At 41.9% G+C, this 24,063-nt stretch overlaps 2 protein-coding genes across 4 annotated transcripts in view; both read right to left on the minus strand.

The window, feature by feature from the left end:
* LOC131157751 (uncharacterized) overlaps positions 1 to 24,063 on the minus strand; it is a 37,768-nt gene that overhangs the window by 8,432 nt on the left and 5,273 nt on the right. The window lies entirely within an intron of this gene.
* Positions 5,276 to 6,463, minus strand: LOC131157752 (uncharacterized). The gene is made up of 3 exons (XM_058112111.1): positions 6,315 to 6,463; positions 5,970 to 6,229; positions 5,276 to 5,826 (listed from the first exon to the last, which is right to left on the minus strand). The coding sequence occupies exons 2-3, from the start codon at positions 6,225 to 6,227 to the stop codon at positions 5,680 to 5,682; spliced, it is 405 nt and encodes a 134-aa protein (XP_057968094.1). The 5' UTR covers positions 6,228 to 6,229; positions 6,315 to 6,463; the 3' UTR covers positions 5,276 to 5,679.

Here is a 24,063-nt window from a genome sequence, read left to right on the forward strand (position 1 = left end):
GACCACTCCACATTTTATCCCGCAACAGTTGGCGCCATCTGTGGGAACGCTTCTGAGAGGTTTTCATCTTATTTTTGATCATTGATCCTTGAGTCATGACAACCAACAATTCAAGGTCAAAGTCTGCTGCGGGTGATCAATCACCCCAATCCATTCACTCTACGCTCGGAGATCATTCAAGAGTGACAAGGGGGGAGTTCCTTGCCTTCCAAAAGAAAATGGAGGACATGGCAGCTTCCCAAAAGAAGATGGAAAACATGTTCAACATGATCCTACAGCAAAGGGGTCATGAAGAGCTTGCTCCCCACCATCAACCAATTGATCCCGAATCACGCGAAAAAGTGGCGAACCAGAAGGATAGCAATGGAAAAACCAACCCCGCCAAAAAGGTGGAAGATGCGACCAACATAGGGCTCAATGAGCAACAATTAAGCGAGTTGGAGGAGAGGATCAAGAAGATTGACCAAATAGAAAAGATGAAAGAGGCTCGAACCAACCCATCTTGTGCAGATACCTTGTTGAAGTCTTCAGATCCTCCATTCACCAAAGAAGTGATGGAGGTCCCGCTGCCAAGTAAGTTCAAAATGCCAACCTTCGGCAGGTATGAAGGCTCGACCGATCCAATTAATCACTTGGATACCTTCAAGGTGTTGATGCAATTGCAAGGCGCACCTGATACCATCATGGGCCGAGCGTTTGCCGCCACCCTTAAAGGTAATGTCAGGGCGTGGTACCGGACCTTGAAGCCAAGATCTATCAACTCCTTCTCTGAGATGGAACAGCAGTTTACCGGGCACTTCATCAGTAGCCACAGGATCACTAAAACCTCAACCCATCTAATGAGTCTGGTTCAAAGAGAAAGGGAGACATTGAAAAAGTTTATACATCGTTTTGTCACGACAACCCTAGAGATTCGCAACTTGGATCACGGGGTGGCACTGGCGGCCTTAACCACGACCTTCCAACCTAGAGATTTCCTATACTCACTGGGAAAGAGGCATGAGAGAGCTAATGGTAAGGGCACATAAATATATCAACCTAAAGGAAGTAATGGACACAAAGGGAGACCGAGCTGAGTTGAAAAGAAAAGAGTTTGAGAGACATCGGCGAAGCTTCTAGAACAGGGAAAAGGCAGGAGAGCAGCAAATTACAAAACAGCTCCAGGGGGTCAGGACGGAAAAGTAAGTTTCAGTCCTATACTCCCCTAAACGCACCTCGAACTAACATGCTAATGCATATAAGAGAGAAGGGATATGTAAAATGGCCACAGCCTATGCGTACACCCTCGCATAAACGAAATATGTCGAAATTATTTTAGTTCCACAGGGATCACAGGCATGATACAGAGGAGTGCATTCACCTCAAAAATGAAATCAAGGCCCTGATAAAAAGAGGGCATCTGTCGGGGTTCGTGAAAAGAGAGAACCGCCGAATGGAGGTTCGTGAACAAAGAAAACCTGAGGAAGGACCAAAAATAGAACAAATTGTCGGAGAGATTGTTGTAATCTTCGGTGGACCTTCTAGCGAAGGAGCTAGCGGAAGTGCCCGAAAAAGGTATGTCAAACAGGTGCTCTTAACACAAGGAAAGGAGCCAAACTACAAGAAACAAAGGCAGGAGGAGGCTATCACCTTCAATAGAGAAGACGAGGAGGGTGTACAGTAGCCTCACGATGATGCCCTAGTGGTGTCACTGCTGGTGGCCAACTATAAAATAAGAAGAGTGTTGATAGACAATGGGAGCTCGGCCAACATAATATTCTAGTCGGTGCTACAAGAAATAAAAGTGGAGAAAGAACGCCTAAAATCCATTTCCACCCCATTGGTTGGGTTTGGAGGAGACACGGTCCATCCAATGGTACAATAACGCTCCCCGTGACAATGGGGACATCTCCGAAGCAAGTCACCTTGATAATGGACTTCCTGGTAGTCAATCGACCATCAGTTTACAACATTATATTGAGCCACCCAACGCTCAATGTAGCCAGGGCCATAACCTCCACCTACCACTTGAAGGTGAAATTCCCTACCCCCCTTGGGGTTGGAATGGTCAAAAGAGACCAAACGGCGGCTCAGAATTGCTACATGATGGCGTTGAAAGGTAAGAAAGAGGCATGGGAGACCTTGACGGTCGAAGATTTGAAGGTAAGGGAGAATATCCGCAAATCAGCACACCGGACAAAAATCTCACAAGCATCCCAATAAACGGTGATCAGGAGAAGTGCGTCCAGATTGGAAGTCGCTTACCAGAGGTTTTGAAAACAGAGATGAGGCGGCTACTAAGCGAGTATGCAGACGTCTTTGCCTGGTCGGCTGATGATATGCCAAGGATTGACCTTGCGATCATGGAGCACAAATTACAGGTGGATCCAAATCATAAGCCTGTGAAACAGAAGAAGAGGAGTTTCGCTTTGGAGCAGGTCAAAGTGATAGACGAAGAGGTAACAAAGCTAGTGAAAGCCGATTTTGTCAAGGAAGTCAGTTATCCAGAGTGGCTCAGCAATGTGGTCTTAGTAAAGAAGCCAAACAGAAAGTGGCGGACCTGTATCGACTTCACAGATTTGAACAAGGCATGTCCAAAGGATGGCTTCCCCCTCCCACGGATCGACCAGCTGGTAGACTCTACATCCGGACACAAGCTCTTGAGTTTCATGGATGCATACTCAGGATATAACCAAATCCGTATGCACCTTGGAAACGAGGAGAAAACGTCGTTCATCACCGAAAGGGGGCTCTACTGCTATAGGGTGATTGCCTTTTGGGTTAAAGAATGCTGGAGCAATGTACCAAAGGCTGGTGAACAAGATATTTAAAGATTTATTGGGATAAACAATGGAGGCATACGTTGATGAAATGCTCGTGAAAAGCTTAAAGGTAGAGGAGCATTGCAAGGATTTAAAAGGGGCATTCGAGCTGCTGCGTAGGTACCAAATGAGGTTAAATCCTTCTAAATGTGTGTTTGGTGTCTCTGTAGGAAAATTTCTAGGGTTCATAATGACACACAGGGAGGATAGAAGCCAACCCTGTGGGCGCTGCTGGAAATGAAAGCCCCCCGAACGAAAAAGGAGGTCCAGATCCTAATCAGAAGGATTGCTTGGCTTAGTAGATTTGTCTCTTGTTCAGGAGACAAGAGCCTATCGTTCTTTAAGGCATTGCGGAAAACAGGAGGATTCGAGTGGGGAAAGGAACAAGGTAAGGCCTTCGAACAACTTAAGCATTACCTTTATTCCCCACCACTGTTGACAAAGGCAAAAACAGGAGAGAACCTTTACTTGTACGTGGCCTCTACTCCGCATACGGTTAGCGCGGTCCTGGTTAGAGAAGAGGGAAGGCAACACAAGTTCATCTACTACACGAGCAAAGTTCTAAGTGGTGCTGAGATCAACTATACAACGAAAAAGGCAGCCTTTGCCATCATCTGTGTAGCCTGAAAGTTGAGACCTTACTTTCAGGTGCACAAGGTAACTGTACTGACCAACTTACCGCTGAGACAAATCCTCCAGCGGCTGGAGACTTCGGGGAGAATGGTGAGGTGGTTGGTTGAGTTAGGGGAATTCAACATCCACTACAAGTCAAGGTCTGCAATCAAAGCTCAGGTGCTGGCCAATTTCATGGTAGAATAGTCCTACCAAAAAACAGAGGAGCCAAATGTTTGGATGCTTCACATAGATGGATCGTCGAATGGAGCCGGGGGAGGAGCAAAATTGATCCTTACGGCGCCAAACGGCTCAAAAATTTTGTATGCTCTACGGCTGGAATTCGCAACAACTAAAAACGATGCTGAATACGAGGCCTTGCAAGCAGGTCTACGCCTATTAGAATCGTTCGGGGTGGCTCGACTTCAAGTCTCAAGTGATTCTCAGCTTGTGGTGGAATAGGTAAAGGGAGAATTTGAGACTAGGGATCAAAAGATGAAGAAATACTTGGTGAGGGCACAAGAGTACATCAGAACATTCGCTCAGTTCAATATAGAGCACATACCACGAGCAAAGAATACAAAGGCTAATGCACTGGTAAGATTGGCCTCAACCTCAAAGCCAGACTAGGAGAACGCCATTTACTTGGAAGTTAACGAAGAGGACTGGAGGACCCCCTTGATATAGTACCTCCGGGACGGGACTTTACTAGACAACAAGAAGCAGTCCATGAAGATAAGAAGGAAGGCAGTTAGGTACATACTCATAAACCAAGAGTTGTACAGGCGATCCTTGACGTTGCCCTATCTGCGGTGCTTAGGCATCAAATAAGGAGAATATGTGTTAAAGGAGATTCACGAGGGGATATGCGGAAATCACTTGGCCAACAGAGCCTTAGCTCACAAGGCTCTACGGCAAGGGTTCTATAGGCCCACCATGAGGAAGGATGCAATCGAGATGGTTAAACAGTACAACAGATGCCAGAGTTGCGCTAACATACCCCACCTGCCGGCCAGTATTCTCTCCCCCCTGACGAGTCCTTGTCCCTTCGCCCAATGGGGACTGAATATCCTAGGACCGTTATCTCAAGTGACGGAACAACGGAAGTTCCTATTAGTGGCTATTGACTACTTCACCAAGTGGGTAGAAGTAGAAGCCTTGGCCCACATAATAGAGCGCAACATCACCAAGTTCGTATGGACTTCGGTGATCTGCAGGTTCGGCATCCCCTGAGCTATAGTCACTGACCATGGGAAACAGTTTGACAATGACCACTTCGAAAATTCTGCACTGACCTGGGCATAAAACTACTATTCGCCTTGTTGCGCACCCGCAAAGTAACAAACAAGTAGAAAATATAAATAGGACAATTTTGCACGGTCTAAGAACACGGCTTGAGGCTTCATATGGCAAATGGGTAGAAGAACTCTTGTCCATTATTTGGGAGTACCATACGACCCGACGAACAGCTATGGGGGAAACTCCCTTCATGCTCGCCTTTGGAGCAGAGGCGGTAATCCCGGCAGAAGTCGGAATCTTTTCCTGGCGAAGGCGACATTTTAACGAGGAGAACAACAATGAATAATTAAAAGCATAATTGGATCTCCTGGAGGAAAGACAAGAGCAAGCGCATCGCAGCATACCAACAAAAAGTGGCAAGGTATTACAATGCTCGAGTTAAGGCGCATATGTTCAATGTGGGGGAACTAGTCCTAAGGAAGGTGCGAAGCAACCCCACAGAACCCGATTCAAGCAAACTGAAGCCCAATTAGGAGGGACCATACCAAATAGCATCAGAGATCAAGCCAAGAGCATGCACTTTAAAGGACTTAGGGGAAGGAGATAAAGAACACATAGGATTCTGATATGTTGAAGAAGTACTATTCTTAAATTTCCATTTCATAAGTTGTACCCTTGAGTAACGAGTTACAAAGGCTTGAAAAGCCAAATTACAAAAGAAAAAGCAATAAAATGTCAGGTTGGACTTTCTAATCACCAACTTTACTACCTTTGCCACCTTCCTCTTCAAACTCTTGGGTCTCATCCATCTCCTCCTTTGATTCTGGGCTCTCATTGCCATAACCATATGAGCATACACCAGTCAGAGAAAGATCGGGATGCATCCTCCTAACTTGCTCTCAGCACCTCTGAAAGCCTGCTCGGTATGTCTTAGAAGTATCGAGGATAACTTCTTGGAGTTTCAATAGTCTGATACCGCTGCGTTGGCAGCAGCAGGGATCTCTTCATTCCGAATCCTCATGATTTCCTATTGAAGAGCCTTCTCCCGATGAGCAGCATTGGCCCGGGCTTCATATAGCTCATTTTGTGTGGCAACATATTTCTCCCTCGACTCTGTAGAAACCCGGTACATCTCAGCCACTTTTTCTTCCATACCTAGAGACATGGTCGCCAGCTGAAAACAATATCAAAGCCAATATGCAGTGGTGAGCAGCTTAAAAAAAATAAATTCATACTCATAAGAAATGTCAATAAGGCCACTTGATAGGAAGTGTGTCGAATACTGGAAGATAGATTTTCAGGGAGAATTAGCTTCACCTCCATAAGGTTCTCAAGGTGCACTGCACGACGAAGAGCGGGACCAGAAAGGGTGGGATCATGAAATATGGGTCCCCTAGAAGACATAGCCGCAGGGGGGATCACCTGAGTTAAAGGAGGCTCGTTATCTGCTGCAGCGGCATCCTCCATCTGAGAAGAATCGCCCTGCAAGTCTCCCTTCTTCTTCTTCTTCTTCTTCTTACTCGCCCTTTGTTTTTTCGCTTCAGCCATCATGGCCTCGTATTGATTGAAGTCCATATCTACAAAAAGAAAAGAGGGGGGGGTAAGGAAAATCAAGCAGAGCAAGATACATGTATGTACACTATAAAACTCATAAAGACCTACGGAGACAAGACTAAGTCCACACTGCATAAGGACTCGCTCCTTGAGCAACTCGCCATGGGAGACAATCCCCTGTCGGGCACTAGTTCGCAGCTCCTAAAGGATGGCCTGCTCTAAGGGGGATAGAGTGGGAGACAAGAGCTGCAGCCGGACTGAAACAAAGGGTAGAGTTAGATAAAAAATATATAAAACCTATGCACGCGCACAATAAGTAAAGGATAGAGCGAAGAACGTCACCATCAAGAGGAGTAGACCAGACGCGGGCCCATGATAATTTAGCTCCTCAGATGCAAACAAGAACCAGAACTTCTAGTCATGAATGGAAGAACAACCAGGGGTGAATAGCTTATAATCAGAAAGGGAATTGAAGTACTATAGATCCTTCTCTACAGAGTGCTTTCTCATCTGAAAGTAGCTCCGAAATAGAGGCACTATGAGTTGATGACCTCTTTTGATGAGGAGAATGGCAAAGCACACCAACAAGAAGTTTGAGTTGGGAGCCAACTGCGAAGGAGCTATATTGTAAAAACAAAATACATTAAAAAAGAAAGGAAAAAAGGGCAACCTAAGACCTAAGTCAAGGAAGTCGGTATATAGGCAAATCTCGTTGGGACCTAGCTCTTCAGCGGACTCAGAGCTGGTGGGCAGCCTAATTTGGATATTGTCAGGGATGGCAAATAAACGACGCACGGTATGCATGTTTGCAGGGGAGAGGTTTGATCGAGTGTTCCTTACAGTAGTCGGAGGCATGGACTGAGCCTCAGATGACTTCATGAGGGTCAGAGCTTTAAAAGGTCAAAAAGAAAAACAACTTACGCTATTCAAAGATTTGGATCAACAATGCCTATCTCCAACAGTTTACTAGGAATACATTCGAAGGAAATAAAGAACATGAAAAACATTCAAACAGAATTTGAAAAACATTAAGAACGTGCAAAGGACAAAGCCAAAATAACACACACAATGCCAAAGAAAAACAAACAAAAGCAACGAAAGACACAAAGAGAAAGGAGGACGGAGAAGCGTACCTAGTAGAGACAAGGGAACCTTTCGGTCGAGACAAGGAAAGAATGAGCAAGTGAACGCCTTTTATAAATAAAAGTTGGCTCGAATCTCCAAAAAGCACACATCTAGAGAATGCGTGAAATCATTAATTGGTTTGCGTCTCGAGGAAATAATACAAGTCCCCGTACAAGCACGCAGTCCCAAGAAGATACATATCCTATCACGTACAGACTCTGAACAAACGCATGTTGACAAGACTCCGTGTAAACACGCATCCCAAATAAATGGGACACCAAACAGACGTAACCATGAGCCTCGAGAGAGATCTTGAAACTTTGTGGGTATGGCCCAAATAACAAGAAATCTTGAAACTCTGGAGGTACGGCCGAAATGATGACAGACGTCGAAACTCTGCAAGTATGGCCCAACTGACGAGCAATGATCGTAAGGCCTGAAGAGAGCCCAAAAGATGAGCACGACTCATTAGGCAAAGTAAAACCAGCCCAAATGATGAGTACAACTCATTAGACTAGAAGACGGCCCAAAAGATGAGCACAGCTCATTAGACCCGAAGACAACCCAAAAGATGAGCACAACTTATTAGGCCAAAAGACGGCCCAAAAGATGAGTACAGCTCATTAGGCAAAGAAAAACCAGCCCAAAAGAGGAGTTGTTTGGCATAAAATGCCCCACAAAGAACTGCTCAGCATAAAATGTCCCACGAAGAACTACTCGGCACAAAATGCCCCACAAAGAACTGCTCGGCATAAAATGCCACACGAAGAACTGTTCAGCACAAAATGCCCCACGAAGAGCTACTCAACACAAAATGCCCCATGAAGAGCTACTCGGCACAAAGTGCCCCACGAAGAGTTCTCAGCACAAAGTGCCCCACGAAGAGCTGCTCTGCACAAAGTGCCCTATGAAGAGCTGCGCGGCACAAAGTACCCAACAAAGAGCTGCTCGACACAAAGTGCCCCATGAAGAGTTGCTTGGCACAAAATGCCTCACGGAGAGCTGCTCAGCACAAAGTGACTCACGAAGAGCTGCTCGACACAAAGTGCCCCACGAAGTGCTACTCTGCACAAAATACGTCTCAAAGAGCTGCTCGTCACATAGTATCTCCAAAGAGCTGGTCAGCATGAATATTACCGCGAAAAGCTGCTCGAATCAAGAGATAAAATATCGGCTTAGAAAAACTACACATGCAGCATTATCGGCTTGGGTACGCCGGCAAGGCAGCAAAACCCGGCTCAACATGTCGAGAACATAGAGGCATCGGCTCGGATAAACCAGCATGTCAACAAATTTGGCTCGCCAAGCCGCACACAAAGCAGCATCGGCTCGGATGAGCCAATCGCGCAACGAACTCGGCTCGGCTCGGCAAAGAAACTCAAAGTCATACATCGGCTCAGAAAAGCAGCTAAAGGCGGGTATCGGCTCGACAAGCTACACACTTGCACATATCAACTCGGACGAGCCCGAAATGCAACATGTTTGGCTCAGCGAAGAAACGCGAGTCATACATCAGCTCAAAAAAGTAGCTCGGGGCGGGTATCGGCTCCGCAAGCCACGCATGTGTGGATATCGGCTCGGACGAGCCGACAACGCAACATGTTCGGATTAGCGAAGAAATGCGAGTCAGACATCGATCCAGAAAAATGGCTTGGGGCAAGTATCGGCTCGGCAAGCCACACACGCGGAGATATCGGCTCGGATGAGCTGACCACTCAACGACTATGGCTGGGTAGGTCGTGTATCAGAAAATGGCTAAAAAAAGAAATGCAACTTTCGAACTTGGGAAACAAGCTCCAAAAATTCAAAACTGAAGGGGGGTAACTGATACCCTCAAAAATATCAACCACCAAGAGTATAAGGGAGATTAAAGCCTAGCATTGATGAGGGCAGTTACCGCCCAAGTCAATTGCTCGGAACAAAGTAATTGGCGCCAACCCAATAATGACCAGAGTGATTCACGTCGGCACTGTAATGACCAGAGTGATCCACACCGAGTGCCATAATGGCAAATCCCCCAAGGGTTAAATCTCACCAGTATAAAAGGGGGTATCGTGAAGAGGCAAAGGTATCTCATTCTAACCCATCTTTAATGTTGCTTACAACCTCTTTAAAGCAATCTCTTACTTAGGCATCAGAGTGATCCCCCGGAGTACACCCCGAGTCCTCCAAGCCACTTTTGTTTCATCCCTTTTCAGGTGATCGAGATCCGAAAGTTCATCGGAGACCATTCCACATTTTTTCCCGCAACAATGCCATTTATATTAGACAAGGAAAAGTACATGTATGGCATCTCTTTTTTAAAAAACTGGCCTTCTATATATTATCGCTTCTCTTATTTAGTTCAAGGTGAAAGAGCTAGATAATAGAAAATAGTTTGGTGGGGGAAAAATTAATATCTATATAAAGAAATGGTCAAGGAAGCTTGGCCAATGGAAATGAAAGGTCACCTTAGCATAAAGGTGTAACCTACTAGCCAAACTTACAAACCTAATTATGGGGGGATTCGGGGGAATTGAGGTAGTGTAACTCCAAAATTATGAAGGGAGAGTAAAGGGGTGTGATCCTTCAGAATGAAGACCATCTAACTCCTTTTGATTTAAAGACACATAACAGTCATTGTAAGGGGCAACCTCTCTATAAAAGGATAGCTCTTAGAAGAGGCATGGGACTAGAAACTCATTTCTATACATTGTTGCCTTTTCACTATCACCTCTTCCATCTCTAACTTGAGCATTAGAGAGATCCCCTAGGTCCTCCAAGCTTTTTCCTCTTTTGCAGGTTATCAAGACTTCAAATCAGGCCTGCGGATTTTGACAGCTATAGTTTTTCACACCAGGTAGGGGAGGTGATATAGGACAAGAAGCAAGACCTTTGGAAGATCCTTGTTGGGCAATAATAAAAAAGAATTGGGCCAAAGGATTATTGGGTGCAGTTTATAGTTTATTATGTGTTTAGTTTAGTTAAGTATAATATTATGACTATTTGGCGGCTTGTTTGTAGTATTTGAATATTCTATGGGTACATTTGTAACTCCATGCAGTTTTAGGGTATATGTGTAATTTCATTGTTAGAAGCTTTTCTCATGAATAGCGTGTGAAGCCATGTTGTATGTAGGTTGATGAATTTGAATTTGAGAAGTGAACATGAGTTTCCCCTTGTATCTCATATCCCTCCCTTCCCCTTCCTTCCTCTCATCAATTTCTTCTAATCTCTCCCATGGCTGCAGATCCTTGATGCTGCCCATGCGTCATTTGGTATCAGAGCCCAACCAAAATCTCATTCTTTAATTTCAATTCCCCCATCTTTCCCATTCATTCTTCTTCTTTCCTTCACTTATTCTCTTCTTCCTACTCCCCACTGTTCTATAACTTCCTCTCCCTCTTTGCTGCTGCTTCTTTCTTCTTCTCCTTCTTCTTCCCCTCTATCTCTCTCTCTCTCTCTCTCGCAGGTTCTCCTCTTGTTCCTCTTCTACTTCTTCTGTTCTCTCTCCCTCCCTGCTCAGCTTCTGAACTGATTCTCTTCTTTGCTCTGCTTATTCTCTGTTCTGTCTTTCCTCTTCCTCTTCTTCTTCTACTTCTTCTTATTGTATTCTTCTGTTTTTTTTCTCTCTCTTCATTCCATCTCTGATTCTGATTTCTCATTCTTTTTTCTGAAGTTTCAGCGAACAATCGAGAAGCAATTCTGAACACTTTTCAAAATTCAGTCATGTCCCCATTTTTCGAAACCATAATTTCCAGCCAAGATTTTACAACACCGTCCACACCAACAAAAATAAAACCCCCCAAAACCCTAGTCCCTAAAGTTCCTTCACCGCACGACCACGAAAGGACCCTCACAGGCAAGCCAAAAAAACTCCAGCTGCCGGCCCCTCTTGAACTTAAACTTCCTGTCATTTTCATATCACACCACCACCACCACCATTGCAATCCTCATCCCCTGACCTCCTTTTGCCCAAAATTTCATGGCCAGAAAGTTGAAACCGGTGACTCATGTGCTAGCAACATGCGTGAGACAAGTTGCCGAAATCCCCTTGCAACTGCCAGTTTCACAAGAAATTGCCTTCAGCCACTATATTTTGGGTTTCTTCCATGATATTTTCATCTGCAGCATGATATTTTGATAGTGGATCTTTTATTTTGCAAGTAAGCATGATAATTTGATACAAGCAAGAAATAGCCACTGCCAACACTGAGGATCAAGTTTTATTGCTGCATTTTGTGCATTTTCTAAGTGAAATTGTCTCAATGCAGCACAACAATCAAGACTACATGTGAATTGAAGGTGGTTTTTGAGAAATTAGGAGTCAAAGTTGTGGTTTTGCATGATCAGATTGAGAATTGAGGGCAAATTGTGTTAAGGGATATTCGTGATATAAAGTTGTAGTGTGTGCGTGTGTGTGCATATATATTTATATATATGTACAAATCAAGCAATATGGCGACAAATAATTGGAAAAAAGAACGCCATTTATCATAGCTTAGGCACAATATCAAGCTGTTGACTCTTTGAGTCCGATCCCTGGTTTTGATAATAACAAACCGCAAGTTACTTATGTGTGTATTCAATGCTTGAAGTAGGCTTAATACTTTAGCGCACACATAAGGAAGAGATGGAAGCTAGGAGGAACATAAAGACCATACCATCTAGCGTATTCCATGACAAATCCGAGGAGCAAAAGAAGAAGAAGAAGACATATGTATTTTATTGTAAATGCATTGTTGTTTTTAATTGGGTCTGTAATAATACATGGCATGCATGATATGAATGAGCTCAAAGGTCATAGTCTGACCATAGGGAAATCAATATACCGTAGGCAAGTCAACCGACGTTGGATTTTTTGGGCTTAATAAAAAGCCTAGGCCATAGAATGACAATAGGAACCATGACCCTTACACTTGAATGCCACATGCTTTTTCGCTAGGGTTGAAATTGCACTAGAGACCAAACAGGACATAAAGGCCATTTTTGTGATGTTTTGGGCGACCGAACCTTGGCAATATAAAATGCCTCGGTCAACCGAACTGGCTAGAGGTCAACAATTGACCAAGCCTCGAGTGATCGAACCAAAATGAACATAGCTTCCACGATCGACTAAACCCTGGTCATTGACTTTTCCACTGTCGCCGGGCGACCAAACTTGTAGTTCAAAAAGGCCCCGGATGACCGAATTGTGAGGCACGGCAAACCGAACCATGAACCAAGCACCCAAACCTACAAAGGTTGGGAAATTGCCTTGGCTTCAGCCAACCGGACTCACCCATAGGCACCCAAACCCAAAAATTTACTTTCACTCTTTGTGTCTATTCGGGCGACTGGCCCTAAGGACCGGACAACCGAACCTCTCGGGTTGGCGCATTTTTACAGTGGTAATTAGGGTTAATTTTTTATTAAACAAATTCTAAAATCCCTAATATGTCCCTAACAGTCAAAATTCCCTCAGACTCTATATATACCCCTCCATTTTTTAAACAAGAGATTAGATTGAAAATCCTCTAAAAATATTTTTGATTTTTTTTATTCCTTTATACTCTCCATACTCATTGCATTGAAAATCTTTTAAAGAGAGATTTTATTTCGGCATTCATTCTTCATCCAAAGCATACACTTTCCGGTTTTATTTTGAAAATCATCCTTGAGTGTAAGCCAAAAGGTTCTCCCATATATTTGTATTGATAAATATTTTTGGGGAAAAACCTTATTCTAACTTGGGAATCCTTGCACATCCATTGCAAGATTCTAAGAGCTCACTTGTTCTCATTGCAAAATTATTTTTGAGCAAGAATCCTAGTTCCTCTAAGCTTTATTTGAAAAACTAGCTTTGAGAAAATTCTAGGCATATTGAAAAAAGAGTACCTTGAGCATTTAATATCTTTGCTTGGAAGGTCTCTTACTCTTTATTAGTAAGAAAATTATTTTTCACACTCAGTACTTATTGAGAAATATTTTTGAGTGAAAAATACACATACTCACATTGAACTTTAATTCATATCATCTTAAGTGTATTGAGTTATATTGTTGTACACATCTGCTTAGTGTAAGAAGCATATAATTTGTACACAAAATTTGTGCTGACTGATCGTATTCCCGACGGGTTGTCGGAAGAGGGAGACTAGCCCTGTGAATAGTCCCAGACCTGCTCAGACCCGGTTAGGAGAGCATCGGGCTGGTTCAGACCCGGTTAGGAGAACTAGGTACACCAGCCTGTAAGGTGTTGTAAACGGTGTCGCTCCACCCACAAGTGAGCAAAGTGGAATCCTCTTGCTTGTGAGCTTGAGGCGGGGACGTAGGCAGTATTGGCTAAACCCTAATAACATATCTAGTGCAGCTTTTATTTTTCCACAATTTATTTTCCGCACCTACATGTTATTATTTATTGCTTTAATAGTTTTATATATATGCATTGAATGATTGATAATACTAAAATTGGTTTATTAGGTTAAATATTTGCTCAATAGTTTATTTGTGTTATTGGGAATGCTTAGACGACCTTAGGTTGTGTTATACTGCTATTGGTCAGTTGACCTAGGAAGAAAATTTTAAAATACCCAATTCACCCCCCCTATTGGGAATACACCAATTCCAACACAAGCTTTTCCACACATTTCTCAAGTGTGGAGAAAATGTTTGTTAAATCATCATTGATGGATGATGCCCTATGAACATGGTTTGTACAAATAGTCACTCGTATGCAACTTCACCCAAAACCTCACCCAAAGCCTTATAAGATGTCTTGGATTGATAACACTACCTTACATATTTAAGAAAGATGTTTGAACCTTATGCAAATGGGGGCTTATTTTGATAATGTTTCGTGTGATATCATATCCATGAATATTGGCCATGTATTCCTTGGCCCCCCTCGGCTTATAATTTGAGCATCACTCAAGGACATGAGAACATGTATGTCTTCCAGTATAATGGTAAGATGATCATTTTGAAGCCCGCACTACCAACCATAAAAGACACAGAATTAATCACAATTTCTCAACTTGAAGACACTATAAGCAAGGAAATGCATGTGTTTGAAGACATCCAGCGTCTCTCAAGCATCCTATTGTTAAGTTTGCCGTCCCTAATATGTTCATTGATGCTAATTCTCAATTCAAGTCTATAGTACTGCCAATGGAGCTTGGTTTTTTATATCACTCAACCATTGGCTTTAGAAGAATCCAAGTTTGCTTCTTACTTTTGATCCCCCATCATTGCAAGACTTAAAGAAGATCCATGTTGGAGAATAATTAGGAAGAATTGAGCCAAAGGATTATTGGGTTTAGTTTATAGTTTATTATGTATTTAGTTTAATCATTATGTGTGTTTGGGGGCCTGTTTGTAGTTTATGTATCCTAGGTTATCTTTGTAATTCCATGTATTTTAGGGGTATATGTGTAATTTCATCGTCGGAGGTTTTATTATAAATAGTGTGTGAAAGTCATCTTGTAACTTGTAAGTAGGTTAATGAATTTGAATTTCAGAAGTGAAAGTAGGTTGATAAATTTGTATCTCTTTGATGCTGCCCTTGCTTTAGGAATGAAGAGGTTTTGTCCCAGGAGGCCAAGACATGTCGAACTCCCATAAACTCCAATTCCAGCCACTCGGAGGGAACAAATGTTGGTGCGATCGCCACAGCCCAGTGTCCCATCCCAAGAGGGAATGGTCCCAATGGAACAATTATTGGCCTTTGAAGATGAATGGAGGCTATGTTGGGTGAGATTTTATAGCAAAACAGGGATTCTGCGGTGGTACAGACTACAGAATCACGCAACAACTCCACCTCCAATCCTGTCAGTCAAGGGCAAGGAAGTTGCGACACCTATGCATTGAGAGCGAAGTCTAAAAACTCCTTGAGAACAAATTAAGAAAACAGTAGGCATAAAAGATATTGATAGTGTGAATGCTGATGAACGTCATTTGTTGGAATTTGCAAAAAAGTTTAGAAGATAGATAATCATTTATGGAAAATGTTGAAAGAGTCTGGGAGCAATCAGCATCAGCAAACAATACTCCGGGAGCAATCAGCATCGGCGAACAATACTAAACACTTTTGAACCCTCCTTTCACTTAGGAGCTGACGGAAGTACTATTAGCAATGCATCACAGCTCAAAACACTCAATGAGAATGATGCCGTCGACGGCAGGCAGAAACAAACTCAGAAGGAAACCGTCGACAGTTACATCAACGGTTTCAGGCAGTAGCTAATTCAAAAGGAAACCGTTGACAATTTCATCAAACCGTTGACAGTTTTGCCCGCTGCAAATTTAAATATCGAAGATCCAAGGCAAATCATCACAATAAAGTTTGAGCGTCAAAGATCCGAAGTCTATAGTCAGAATAAAAAATCTGAGGACCATATATGTTAACAAATCAAAGCCTATTGATTCAAAAAAAAAAATCTAAGGAACATATATGCCAACAAAGCAGATTTTATGGACTCCTAATAAAATCTGTGAATATTTCAGAAAATCTGCGAATATTTCAGATTCTACGGGATTCATAATATCCCTTTATCTCAGATTTCATGGGATTTATGATATCTCCTTGATATGCAACTATATCATGTAATCTTGTTTAAATACCCCTTCTTGTATCCTCCTTAAGATATCTAGTGTTCACGTTTCGTTCATTGTAATCAGAAATACTATTTATCTTTCTTCTCATTTTTTTTTTCTTTATGGTATCAGAGCCATTGTGAACACTAGGCAAAAAAAAAATCACAGCTCCTACATCATCCATACACCTCCTGCTTATCTTCCGTTCTTCTTTTCCTCTTTTCACCATGGCTACACTATCTCTTAATGTTGGCAACTTCATCACTCTTAGGCTTAGCCCAAATACTATCCCTGCTGGCGTGAGCAAGCATTGGCTCTTGCCGAGAGCCAAGAATTAGTGGGGCATCTCACAAATGAAGATCCTGCACCCAACAAATACATCATCCCAAACCCTAGCAACTCCACAAATGCAAACAACATCATTCCTCAATTAACAAATGCTTTCATAGCCTGGCGAAAGTCTGACCATCTCCTTCGGGGGTGGATCATTGGAACACTCTCTGAGGAAACTCTCGGACTCGTTTTTGGCCTTGACACAGCTCATGCAGTGTGGGAGGCCCTCAAAAATGCATATGCTCAAGAATCGTAAGAATGTGAATTTACTTCACGTCAACAGATCACCTACCTTCGGAAAGAAGATCACACAACAATCACAGAACATATTCGCACCTTCAAAGGCTTCAAAGGTCTCTGTGACAATCTAGCAGCAATCGAGAAGCCCATTTCAGACCAAGAAAAAGTATTTTTTCTTCTCACCAGCCTTGGTCCGCGATATGAAATCTTCACAACTACTATGTTGAAGCCCCCAAGGCCGTCCTACTCTGAGTTGGTTTCTTAACTCCAAAACTTCGATCAAAGGCGAAATTGGTTCTTTAGCCACACCGATGTCCAAGCTTCATCTCTCACCCATCAAGTGGCGTTTTATGGACAACAACAGCAATGTTTCCAGCCGAACTCGTCAAGCTATCATGGACGAACACAAAACTTCACGTCAGCTAGACGTGGATTCCAGGCACAACAAAACAAGGACTCAAGTCAACTCTACACAAATAAGTCCTCTCCTGCAAATACACAGCGTCGCCCTCCACCACCAGGTGAACGCCGCATGACACCTGCTGAAAGGGACAAGTACCGTGACCAATAGTGTCAATATTGTGGCATGATGGGCCACATTGCTAATATGCTGGTGGGTACCAAAAAAACCAGCTTCTCAAGATGAAATTCCACAAGCACTTGTGGCATTAACATTGGACACCACCATTACAAACATAGAATGAACTTCAATCACCAAGGCCTCCAATCACATGACAGGTAAGCCAGGTATGTTAACTAACATTCGAAAATATTCCAGTTCCAACGCAGTGCTAATTGGAGATGGATCTTCCATGCAAATTCTCGGAATTGGAAACTCTTATATAAAGCAAAAAAAATTCTGCCTTACCTCTAAATGATGTGTTATTAGTTCCAAACCTAACAAAGAATTTATTCTCTGTAAGTCAACTAACTACTCAATTTCCTATTAATTGTGAATTTTCACATTGGTTTTTGTGTTAAGGAACGGGAAACAGGACACGTAATGATAACACGGAAACGCAAGGGTGATCTCTATGTCCTACCCACTTCACCAGAACTATATCTCTCTCATCGATTCAAATCAAGCACTGTAGAAGTTTGGGATTAACGCCTCAGCCACCCCCAGTCGTCAACTTTGCAATTGCTGAAAAATAAGGGACTAATTGATGTCGTAAGGACATCAAAATCTCAAAATCTTTGTGATAGTTGTCAACTAGAAAAGCTCAATTTACCTTTTTCTTGTTCAGAACACTCAAGTACTAGTAGTCTTGAAAATATTCATTGTGATTTGTGGGGACCTGCTCCTATTCTTTCCATCGCAAAATTCAGATACTATGCTTGTTTGGTTGATGACTTCACTAAGTATACATGGATAATTCCTTTACGACAAAAATCAGATTTCTTCAATGCATACATAGCCTTTGAAAAATATGTTGCTAGACAATTCAACAAGCAAATAAAAATCTTCCATTCAGATGGAGGTGGTGAATTCATCAATTCCAAAATGTCAACTCACTTCCTTTCAACGGGCATTATTCATCAAGTATCGACCCCACATACTCCCGACCAAAATGGTAAGAAAGACGCCATAGGACTATAAAAGAACTAGGTATGACTATGTTGTTTCACTGTGGTTCTCCATCATTTTTATGGGTAGAAGCTTTCACTACAGCCGTTTATTTCATGAATCGACTGCCCTCATCAGCTTTCAACTTTGAAACCCCATATTTTGCATTGCATGGAACCCATCTAGCTTACTCCTCACTTCAAACCTTTGGGTCTAAGTGTTTTCCCTACACTTGGGAAACACAACACCACAAGTTTGACCCTAAAACACTCCTCTGCATCTTTTTTGGTTACAGTGAAAAACACACGGCATATAAATGTTTTCATCCATTAAGAAAAAAAAATTTTATCTCCCAGCATGTTGTCTTTGATGAGTTAGTTTTTCCTTATAAGTCTACAAACACCACCACATAACAACAGCAAAGCCACAGGGAATTAGTATTTTCAAAACCTGGTTGCCACATACTAACACTCACCCTTCTGCAGGGACATCTTCAAACTCTCCCACACCCCCATGGTTAAGTGCCCTACTGCCACTCCAGGATGCAGCATCATCCTCACAAAACTCCATGTCACACGAACCTTCGCTTCTGCTTCCCCTTAGCATAGTATCTCATAACACAGCATATAATATTGCAAATGACTCTCACGACTTACCTCACAACACAGATTCACCAAAACCATCACCACCACACGAGTTACCTCACAACACAGATTCACCAAAACCATCACCACCACACGAGTCACACACATCTGAAAATTTGGAAATATCCCAAGTCGTAGTCCCACAGCCCGTGTATGTACCACTAGAATCACCTCACCATCAACCTGCCTTTTCAGAACAAACACATTCTATGGTCACTCGATCCAAACTAGGTGTGGTAAAACCCAATCCTAAGTATGCCTTGACCACAATCACCTCTGCCAACATACCCCGTAAACCTCACAACATAAAAACTGCTTTAGCACTCCCTGGTTGGAAAGCAGCCATAGATGAAGCGCTTGCTGCTCTACATCAAAATGAGACCTAGAAACTTGTTCCACGTGGATCTAACATGCATGTCATTGGTTCTAAATGGGTATTCATATCAAAACTTAAACCCGATGGCACTTTAGATCGACTCAAAGCACGTTTGGTTGCAAAGGGGTATCATCAAATAGATGGAGTACACTACACGGAAACCTTTTCTCCTATTATCAAACCTAGAACAATTCGCATAATTACAACTATAGCACTTGTTCAGCAGTGGCCTATTCGTCAACTAGATGTAAAAAATGCCTTTTTACATGGTTTAATTTCTGAAGACCTATACATGCAGCAACCACCAAGAATGGCAGATCTGCGACATCCAATATACATTTGTAAACTACAAAGAGCACTTTATGGTTTAAAACAAGCACCACGTTCTTGGTTTGATCGATTTAGTGCATTTCTTCTAAAATATGGCTTCTTTTATAGTTTAGCTGACCCTCAATTATTTATCTTTCACTCTAATATTGGCTCATTAATTTTACTTCTTTATGTGGATGATATATTGCCACAGTATCTACTCCAACACTTGTTGCAAATTTCATTAAACTACTGAGAAGTGAGTTTGCAATGAAAGACTTAGGTCCAATCCATCACTTCCTTGGCATAGAAATCACGCCAACAACCAATGGACTTCACCTGTCTCAATATAGTATTTCTGATTACAATGAATGACACGTTACAATAAGGGGTATTTAAACAAGATTACATGATATAGTTGCAAATCAAAGAGATATCATAAATCCCATGAAATCTGTGATAAAGGGATTATGAATCCCATAGAATCTACAATACTCACAGGTTTTTTGAAATATTCACAAATTTTATTTGGAGTCCATAAAATCTGCTTTGTTGACATATATGCTCCTTAGATTTTTTTGAATCAATAGGCTCTGATTTGTTAACATATATGGTCCTCAGATTTTTTATTATGACGATTGACTTCAAATCTTTGACGCCCCTCAAACTTTATTATGATGATTTGCCTCGGATCTTCGACATTTAAATCTGCAGCGGGCAAAACCATCGATGGTTTGATGAAACTGTCGACGGTTTCCTTCTGAATTAGCTACTGCCTGAAATCGTTGATGTAACCGTCAACAGTATCACTTTGGTCTGAACAAAAACTGTCGACGGTTTGTTGAAACTATCAACGACTTCCTTCTAAGTTTGTTTCTGCCAGAAACCGTCGATGTAACCATCGACGACATCACTCTCATTGAGTGTGCCGAGCTGTGATGCATTGCTAATAAGTACCTCTTCTATTGAAGTTTAAAATGCCCAAGTTTTGGTAACTATGATGAAACCTCATATCTGATAGATCATCTTGACTCATTTAAGACCTTGATGCAGCTTCAAGAGGCATAGATGCTATCGTGCACAGAGCCTTCATGGCAACATTAGAAGGACCAGCACAATTTGGTATTCAGCATTAAAATCAAGATCAATTGGATCCCTGAGGGAGAGCAGCGATTTGCAGGACATAAAGCAACCGAAAAGTAGTGAAGACTTCAGCTCACCTTATGAATTTAGTTCAAGGTGAGAAGGAGTCGTTGAAGGAGTTCATGTAGCAGTTTACTCATGCCACTTTGGAGGTCATGAGCTTAGATCGCGGAGTGGAACTGTGGATGGTTCTACTATGACAGCAGCTCTACGTCCAAAGAGTTCTTAGCATATTTAGGGGAAAAGCCTCCAATGGATATGGGAGAGTTGATGGCTCAAGTGTAAAAATGTATCAACTTAGATGAGATGATGATTACTAGAAGAAACAGTGTAAAAAAATGACAACTAAAATCTATATCACATTTCATTAAATCTAATTTTTTAGTACATGGCCATAGTCATTTTGAAATAAAGATAGCTACATAAAGCAAGACTATTGATCTCCAAGGCCCTCTCCTCATTGTCCTCCTCATCCTCATTCTCTATCTTAAGTGGCCATATATTGAATTCTAGAAGTCCTCATAGAATCAAACTTCACCCTCTTGAGCCTAGCGGGCATGCTCCTTAACCAATGGCAGGTACAGGATGCTTGATGGAGGAATACCATAGGTGGTGTGGAGGTGGTCCAAGTCCTCCTCACTACAGGAACATGCCTTGTCAACCAAACATGCTAGGGAAGATGTGTGTGATTCTACAAGGCTGTGGAGTTTGGTGATGAAGCATGTGGGGGAAACGAGTAAAATTTTGTGAACCTGTGTAAAATAAATCAATCAAGGTGAAGTTGTGACAATAGAACAACAATGATTCGTAGTTTTGTTAAAGAACATTCAAAGAACATTCAATGACTATTCAAGAACATTTAACATCATTGAAGAGCATTCAATGATTAATCGAAAATATTCAAAAACGTTCAAAGGATTATTCATAATTCTTAAGAGAAAATGTAAAGGAAATTGCGTGAAGGAAATAGAGGAAAAGCGTAAGTGAGGAGAGAATGCTCGTTTGTTGGAGTGAAATGAAGTGAAATAAGGCATGGAAGGTCTTCTTATAATAGAGGAGCCGTCTTGGGAAAGGAAATATTGGATTATGAAAAGACCCTGTTGACATGATAGGTCACACCCAGTTTTAATCATGACAAATACTCTTAGTACTGATGGTTTGTACTAAGGCTTGCATGCAAGTTCACCTTGCGCGTACTCGAACTGAAAGACATACCATGATGGCGTGCGGTGTTCGTGCCAAAGAATGAAGTTTTCTGTGTTGTATTTGCATTTATCTTTCATTTTCTTTATTCTGGGATGTAATATTTATTATGGACTGTACACCCTATAGCCTGTAATATTTTGCATCATGCATGATAGGTAGGTATGCTCAAATCGACCCTAGTTGGACTTTAGGTACCTACACAGACCTTAAAAAGACCTTAGGGACCGAATGACCTTAGGGCACCCTTCGGTCGACCGACGCTAGGTTTTTAGGCGTACTTGAAAAGACCTTAGATCCCAAGACATATGTACTAATAAGTCTTCATTATCATCTTCATATCAGAGGAATTAAATTTGACAAAAATGGACTTAAATTGAAAATCTTGAGAGGGTTCAAGCGACCGAACCCAAGACGTGTAAAACGGCTCAGGCAACCGAACAAGTCAACATGTTGACTTTGTGGTCGAGCACTCGAACCACTTTTGAGCATATCTCCCTCGGGCACCCGAACATGTGTCAGGTTCCTTTTCAACTACTCGGGTGCCCAAACGATCACGTTCAAAATGGGCTCGGGCGACCGAATCGATCAGTTCGGTTAACCGAACTTGGAACCGGGCACCCAAACCTACGAACAAAATGCTACTGACTTTTGTTCAGCCGACCGACCCTTTCTTCGGGCACCCGAACTCTTTTAAAATGATTTTTTGAGTGAGTCTGTTCGGGCACCCGAACCTCAGGCCGGGCACCCGAACCTCGCGGGTTAAAATATTTTTTACCAATTTTTTAATAGGATAAACTGGGTTAATTTTCTTAATGGCTTTTAAAACAAATTTAATTATTCCCATTGAGTCCCCAACGGTCAAAAATTTATCCTTGCCTATAAATATCTGTTCATTTGTCATAATTAGCAAGGATTAGCATTTTGATTAAGGCCAAAATTCTCTCAATTTCAAAAATCTCTTTTTAACCTATACTACTCCCAAACACTTGTACACTCCATTTTTTTTTATCTTTAAAGTGTTGTGAGTATTTCTAAACTGATTGTGCTTAATCTTACTAGCTAGTACTCTCATTTGGTATATTGTTTGATTGATTTTATTTGAGAGTATAGCCTTAAGTTCTTCCACCGATTTTACTTGATAAATCTTGTGTGGGACGACTTAGTTGTGGTTCTTGCATTGTCATTGCAAGATACCTAAACCTATATTTTTGTGTGCAAAATTCTTTTCAAAAGCTAGTTTTCAAACACTCCATTGCGCTTTGTATATTGAAATATCTTGTTGAGTTTGTTTGAATCAACTTGCTTAAGCATATTTGAAACCTTGATCTGATCTTGTGTTATTCACGTATTGTGTTTCAAATCTTGCTTAGATACACACTCTAGATCTTGATTGATTATCATACTTGATTAAGTGTTTAGCATACATTAGAGCACTGAGCATATTTACATATCATTCGTGCTTGCAATATTGCTTGAGCTATGCTAGTGTACATATCTGCTTGTGAAGAAGCGTATTTCCGTGTACAAAAATTTCAAATCATTTGTTGTATTCCAGGTGTGAGCCTAAAGAGAGAGACTAGCCCTGTTGAATAGTCCCGGACTAGCTTAAACCCGGTTAGGAAAGTTAGGTGCGCCATCTTGGTAAGGCGTGTTGGTTAAGGTCAGCCCCTTGAATTGACCTGGTTGCAATCGGTGCTGCTCCACCCGTCAAGTGAGTAGTAAGTGGAATCCTTGTGCTAGTGTGGCCAAGGCGAGGACGTAGGCAATATTGGCCGAACCCCGATAACATATCGCGTGTATTGTTTACTTTTCCGCACCTTACTTTTCTACACGTGTATGTTCATTTCTAAATTGCATAAATTGACCCTAGGTTGTGTTATACTGTTGTTAAAACCAGTAGACCTTGGTGATAAATTTTAAATACCCAATTCACCCCCCCTCTTGGGGTTGCACCAAAGCTAACAGACCCTACAATCCTCAATGCATCTTGGGAATGGAAGGAAAGAATCCCAAGAATCTCGAGACTTAGCAGGGTATGTCAAGGTGATTTGATTGATTTGACAGTCTGCTCAAAAACAGACAGAGGAGCTTTGCTCACAAGTGATAGACAAGATCTACTCATAAAAATTGACAAATGAACTGCTCATATAAGTAACAAAGGAACTCTACTCAAAACTTGACACATGAACTCTGCTTATAGGTGACAAATAAGCTCCAATCATAAATGACTTATAGGTGACGGATAAGCTCCAATCATAAGTGACAAATGAGCTCTACTCATAAAATTGATAGACGAGTTTGCTCAAAAATAATTTGACAGATGATCTTAGCTCATAAGTAACAGATGAGCAATGCTCATAAATT

The sequence above is a fragment of the Malania oleifera genome, chromosome 6 (genome assembly GCF_029873635.1).
Source record: "Malania oleifera isolate guangnan ecotype guangnan chromosome 6, ASM2987363v1, whole genome shotgun sequence".
NCBI lineage: Eukaryota > Viridiplantae > Streptophyta > Magnoliopsida > Santalales > Ximeniaceae > Malania > Malania oleifera.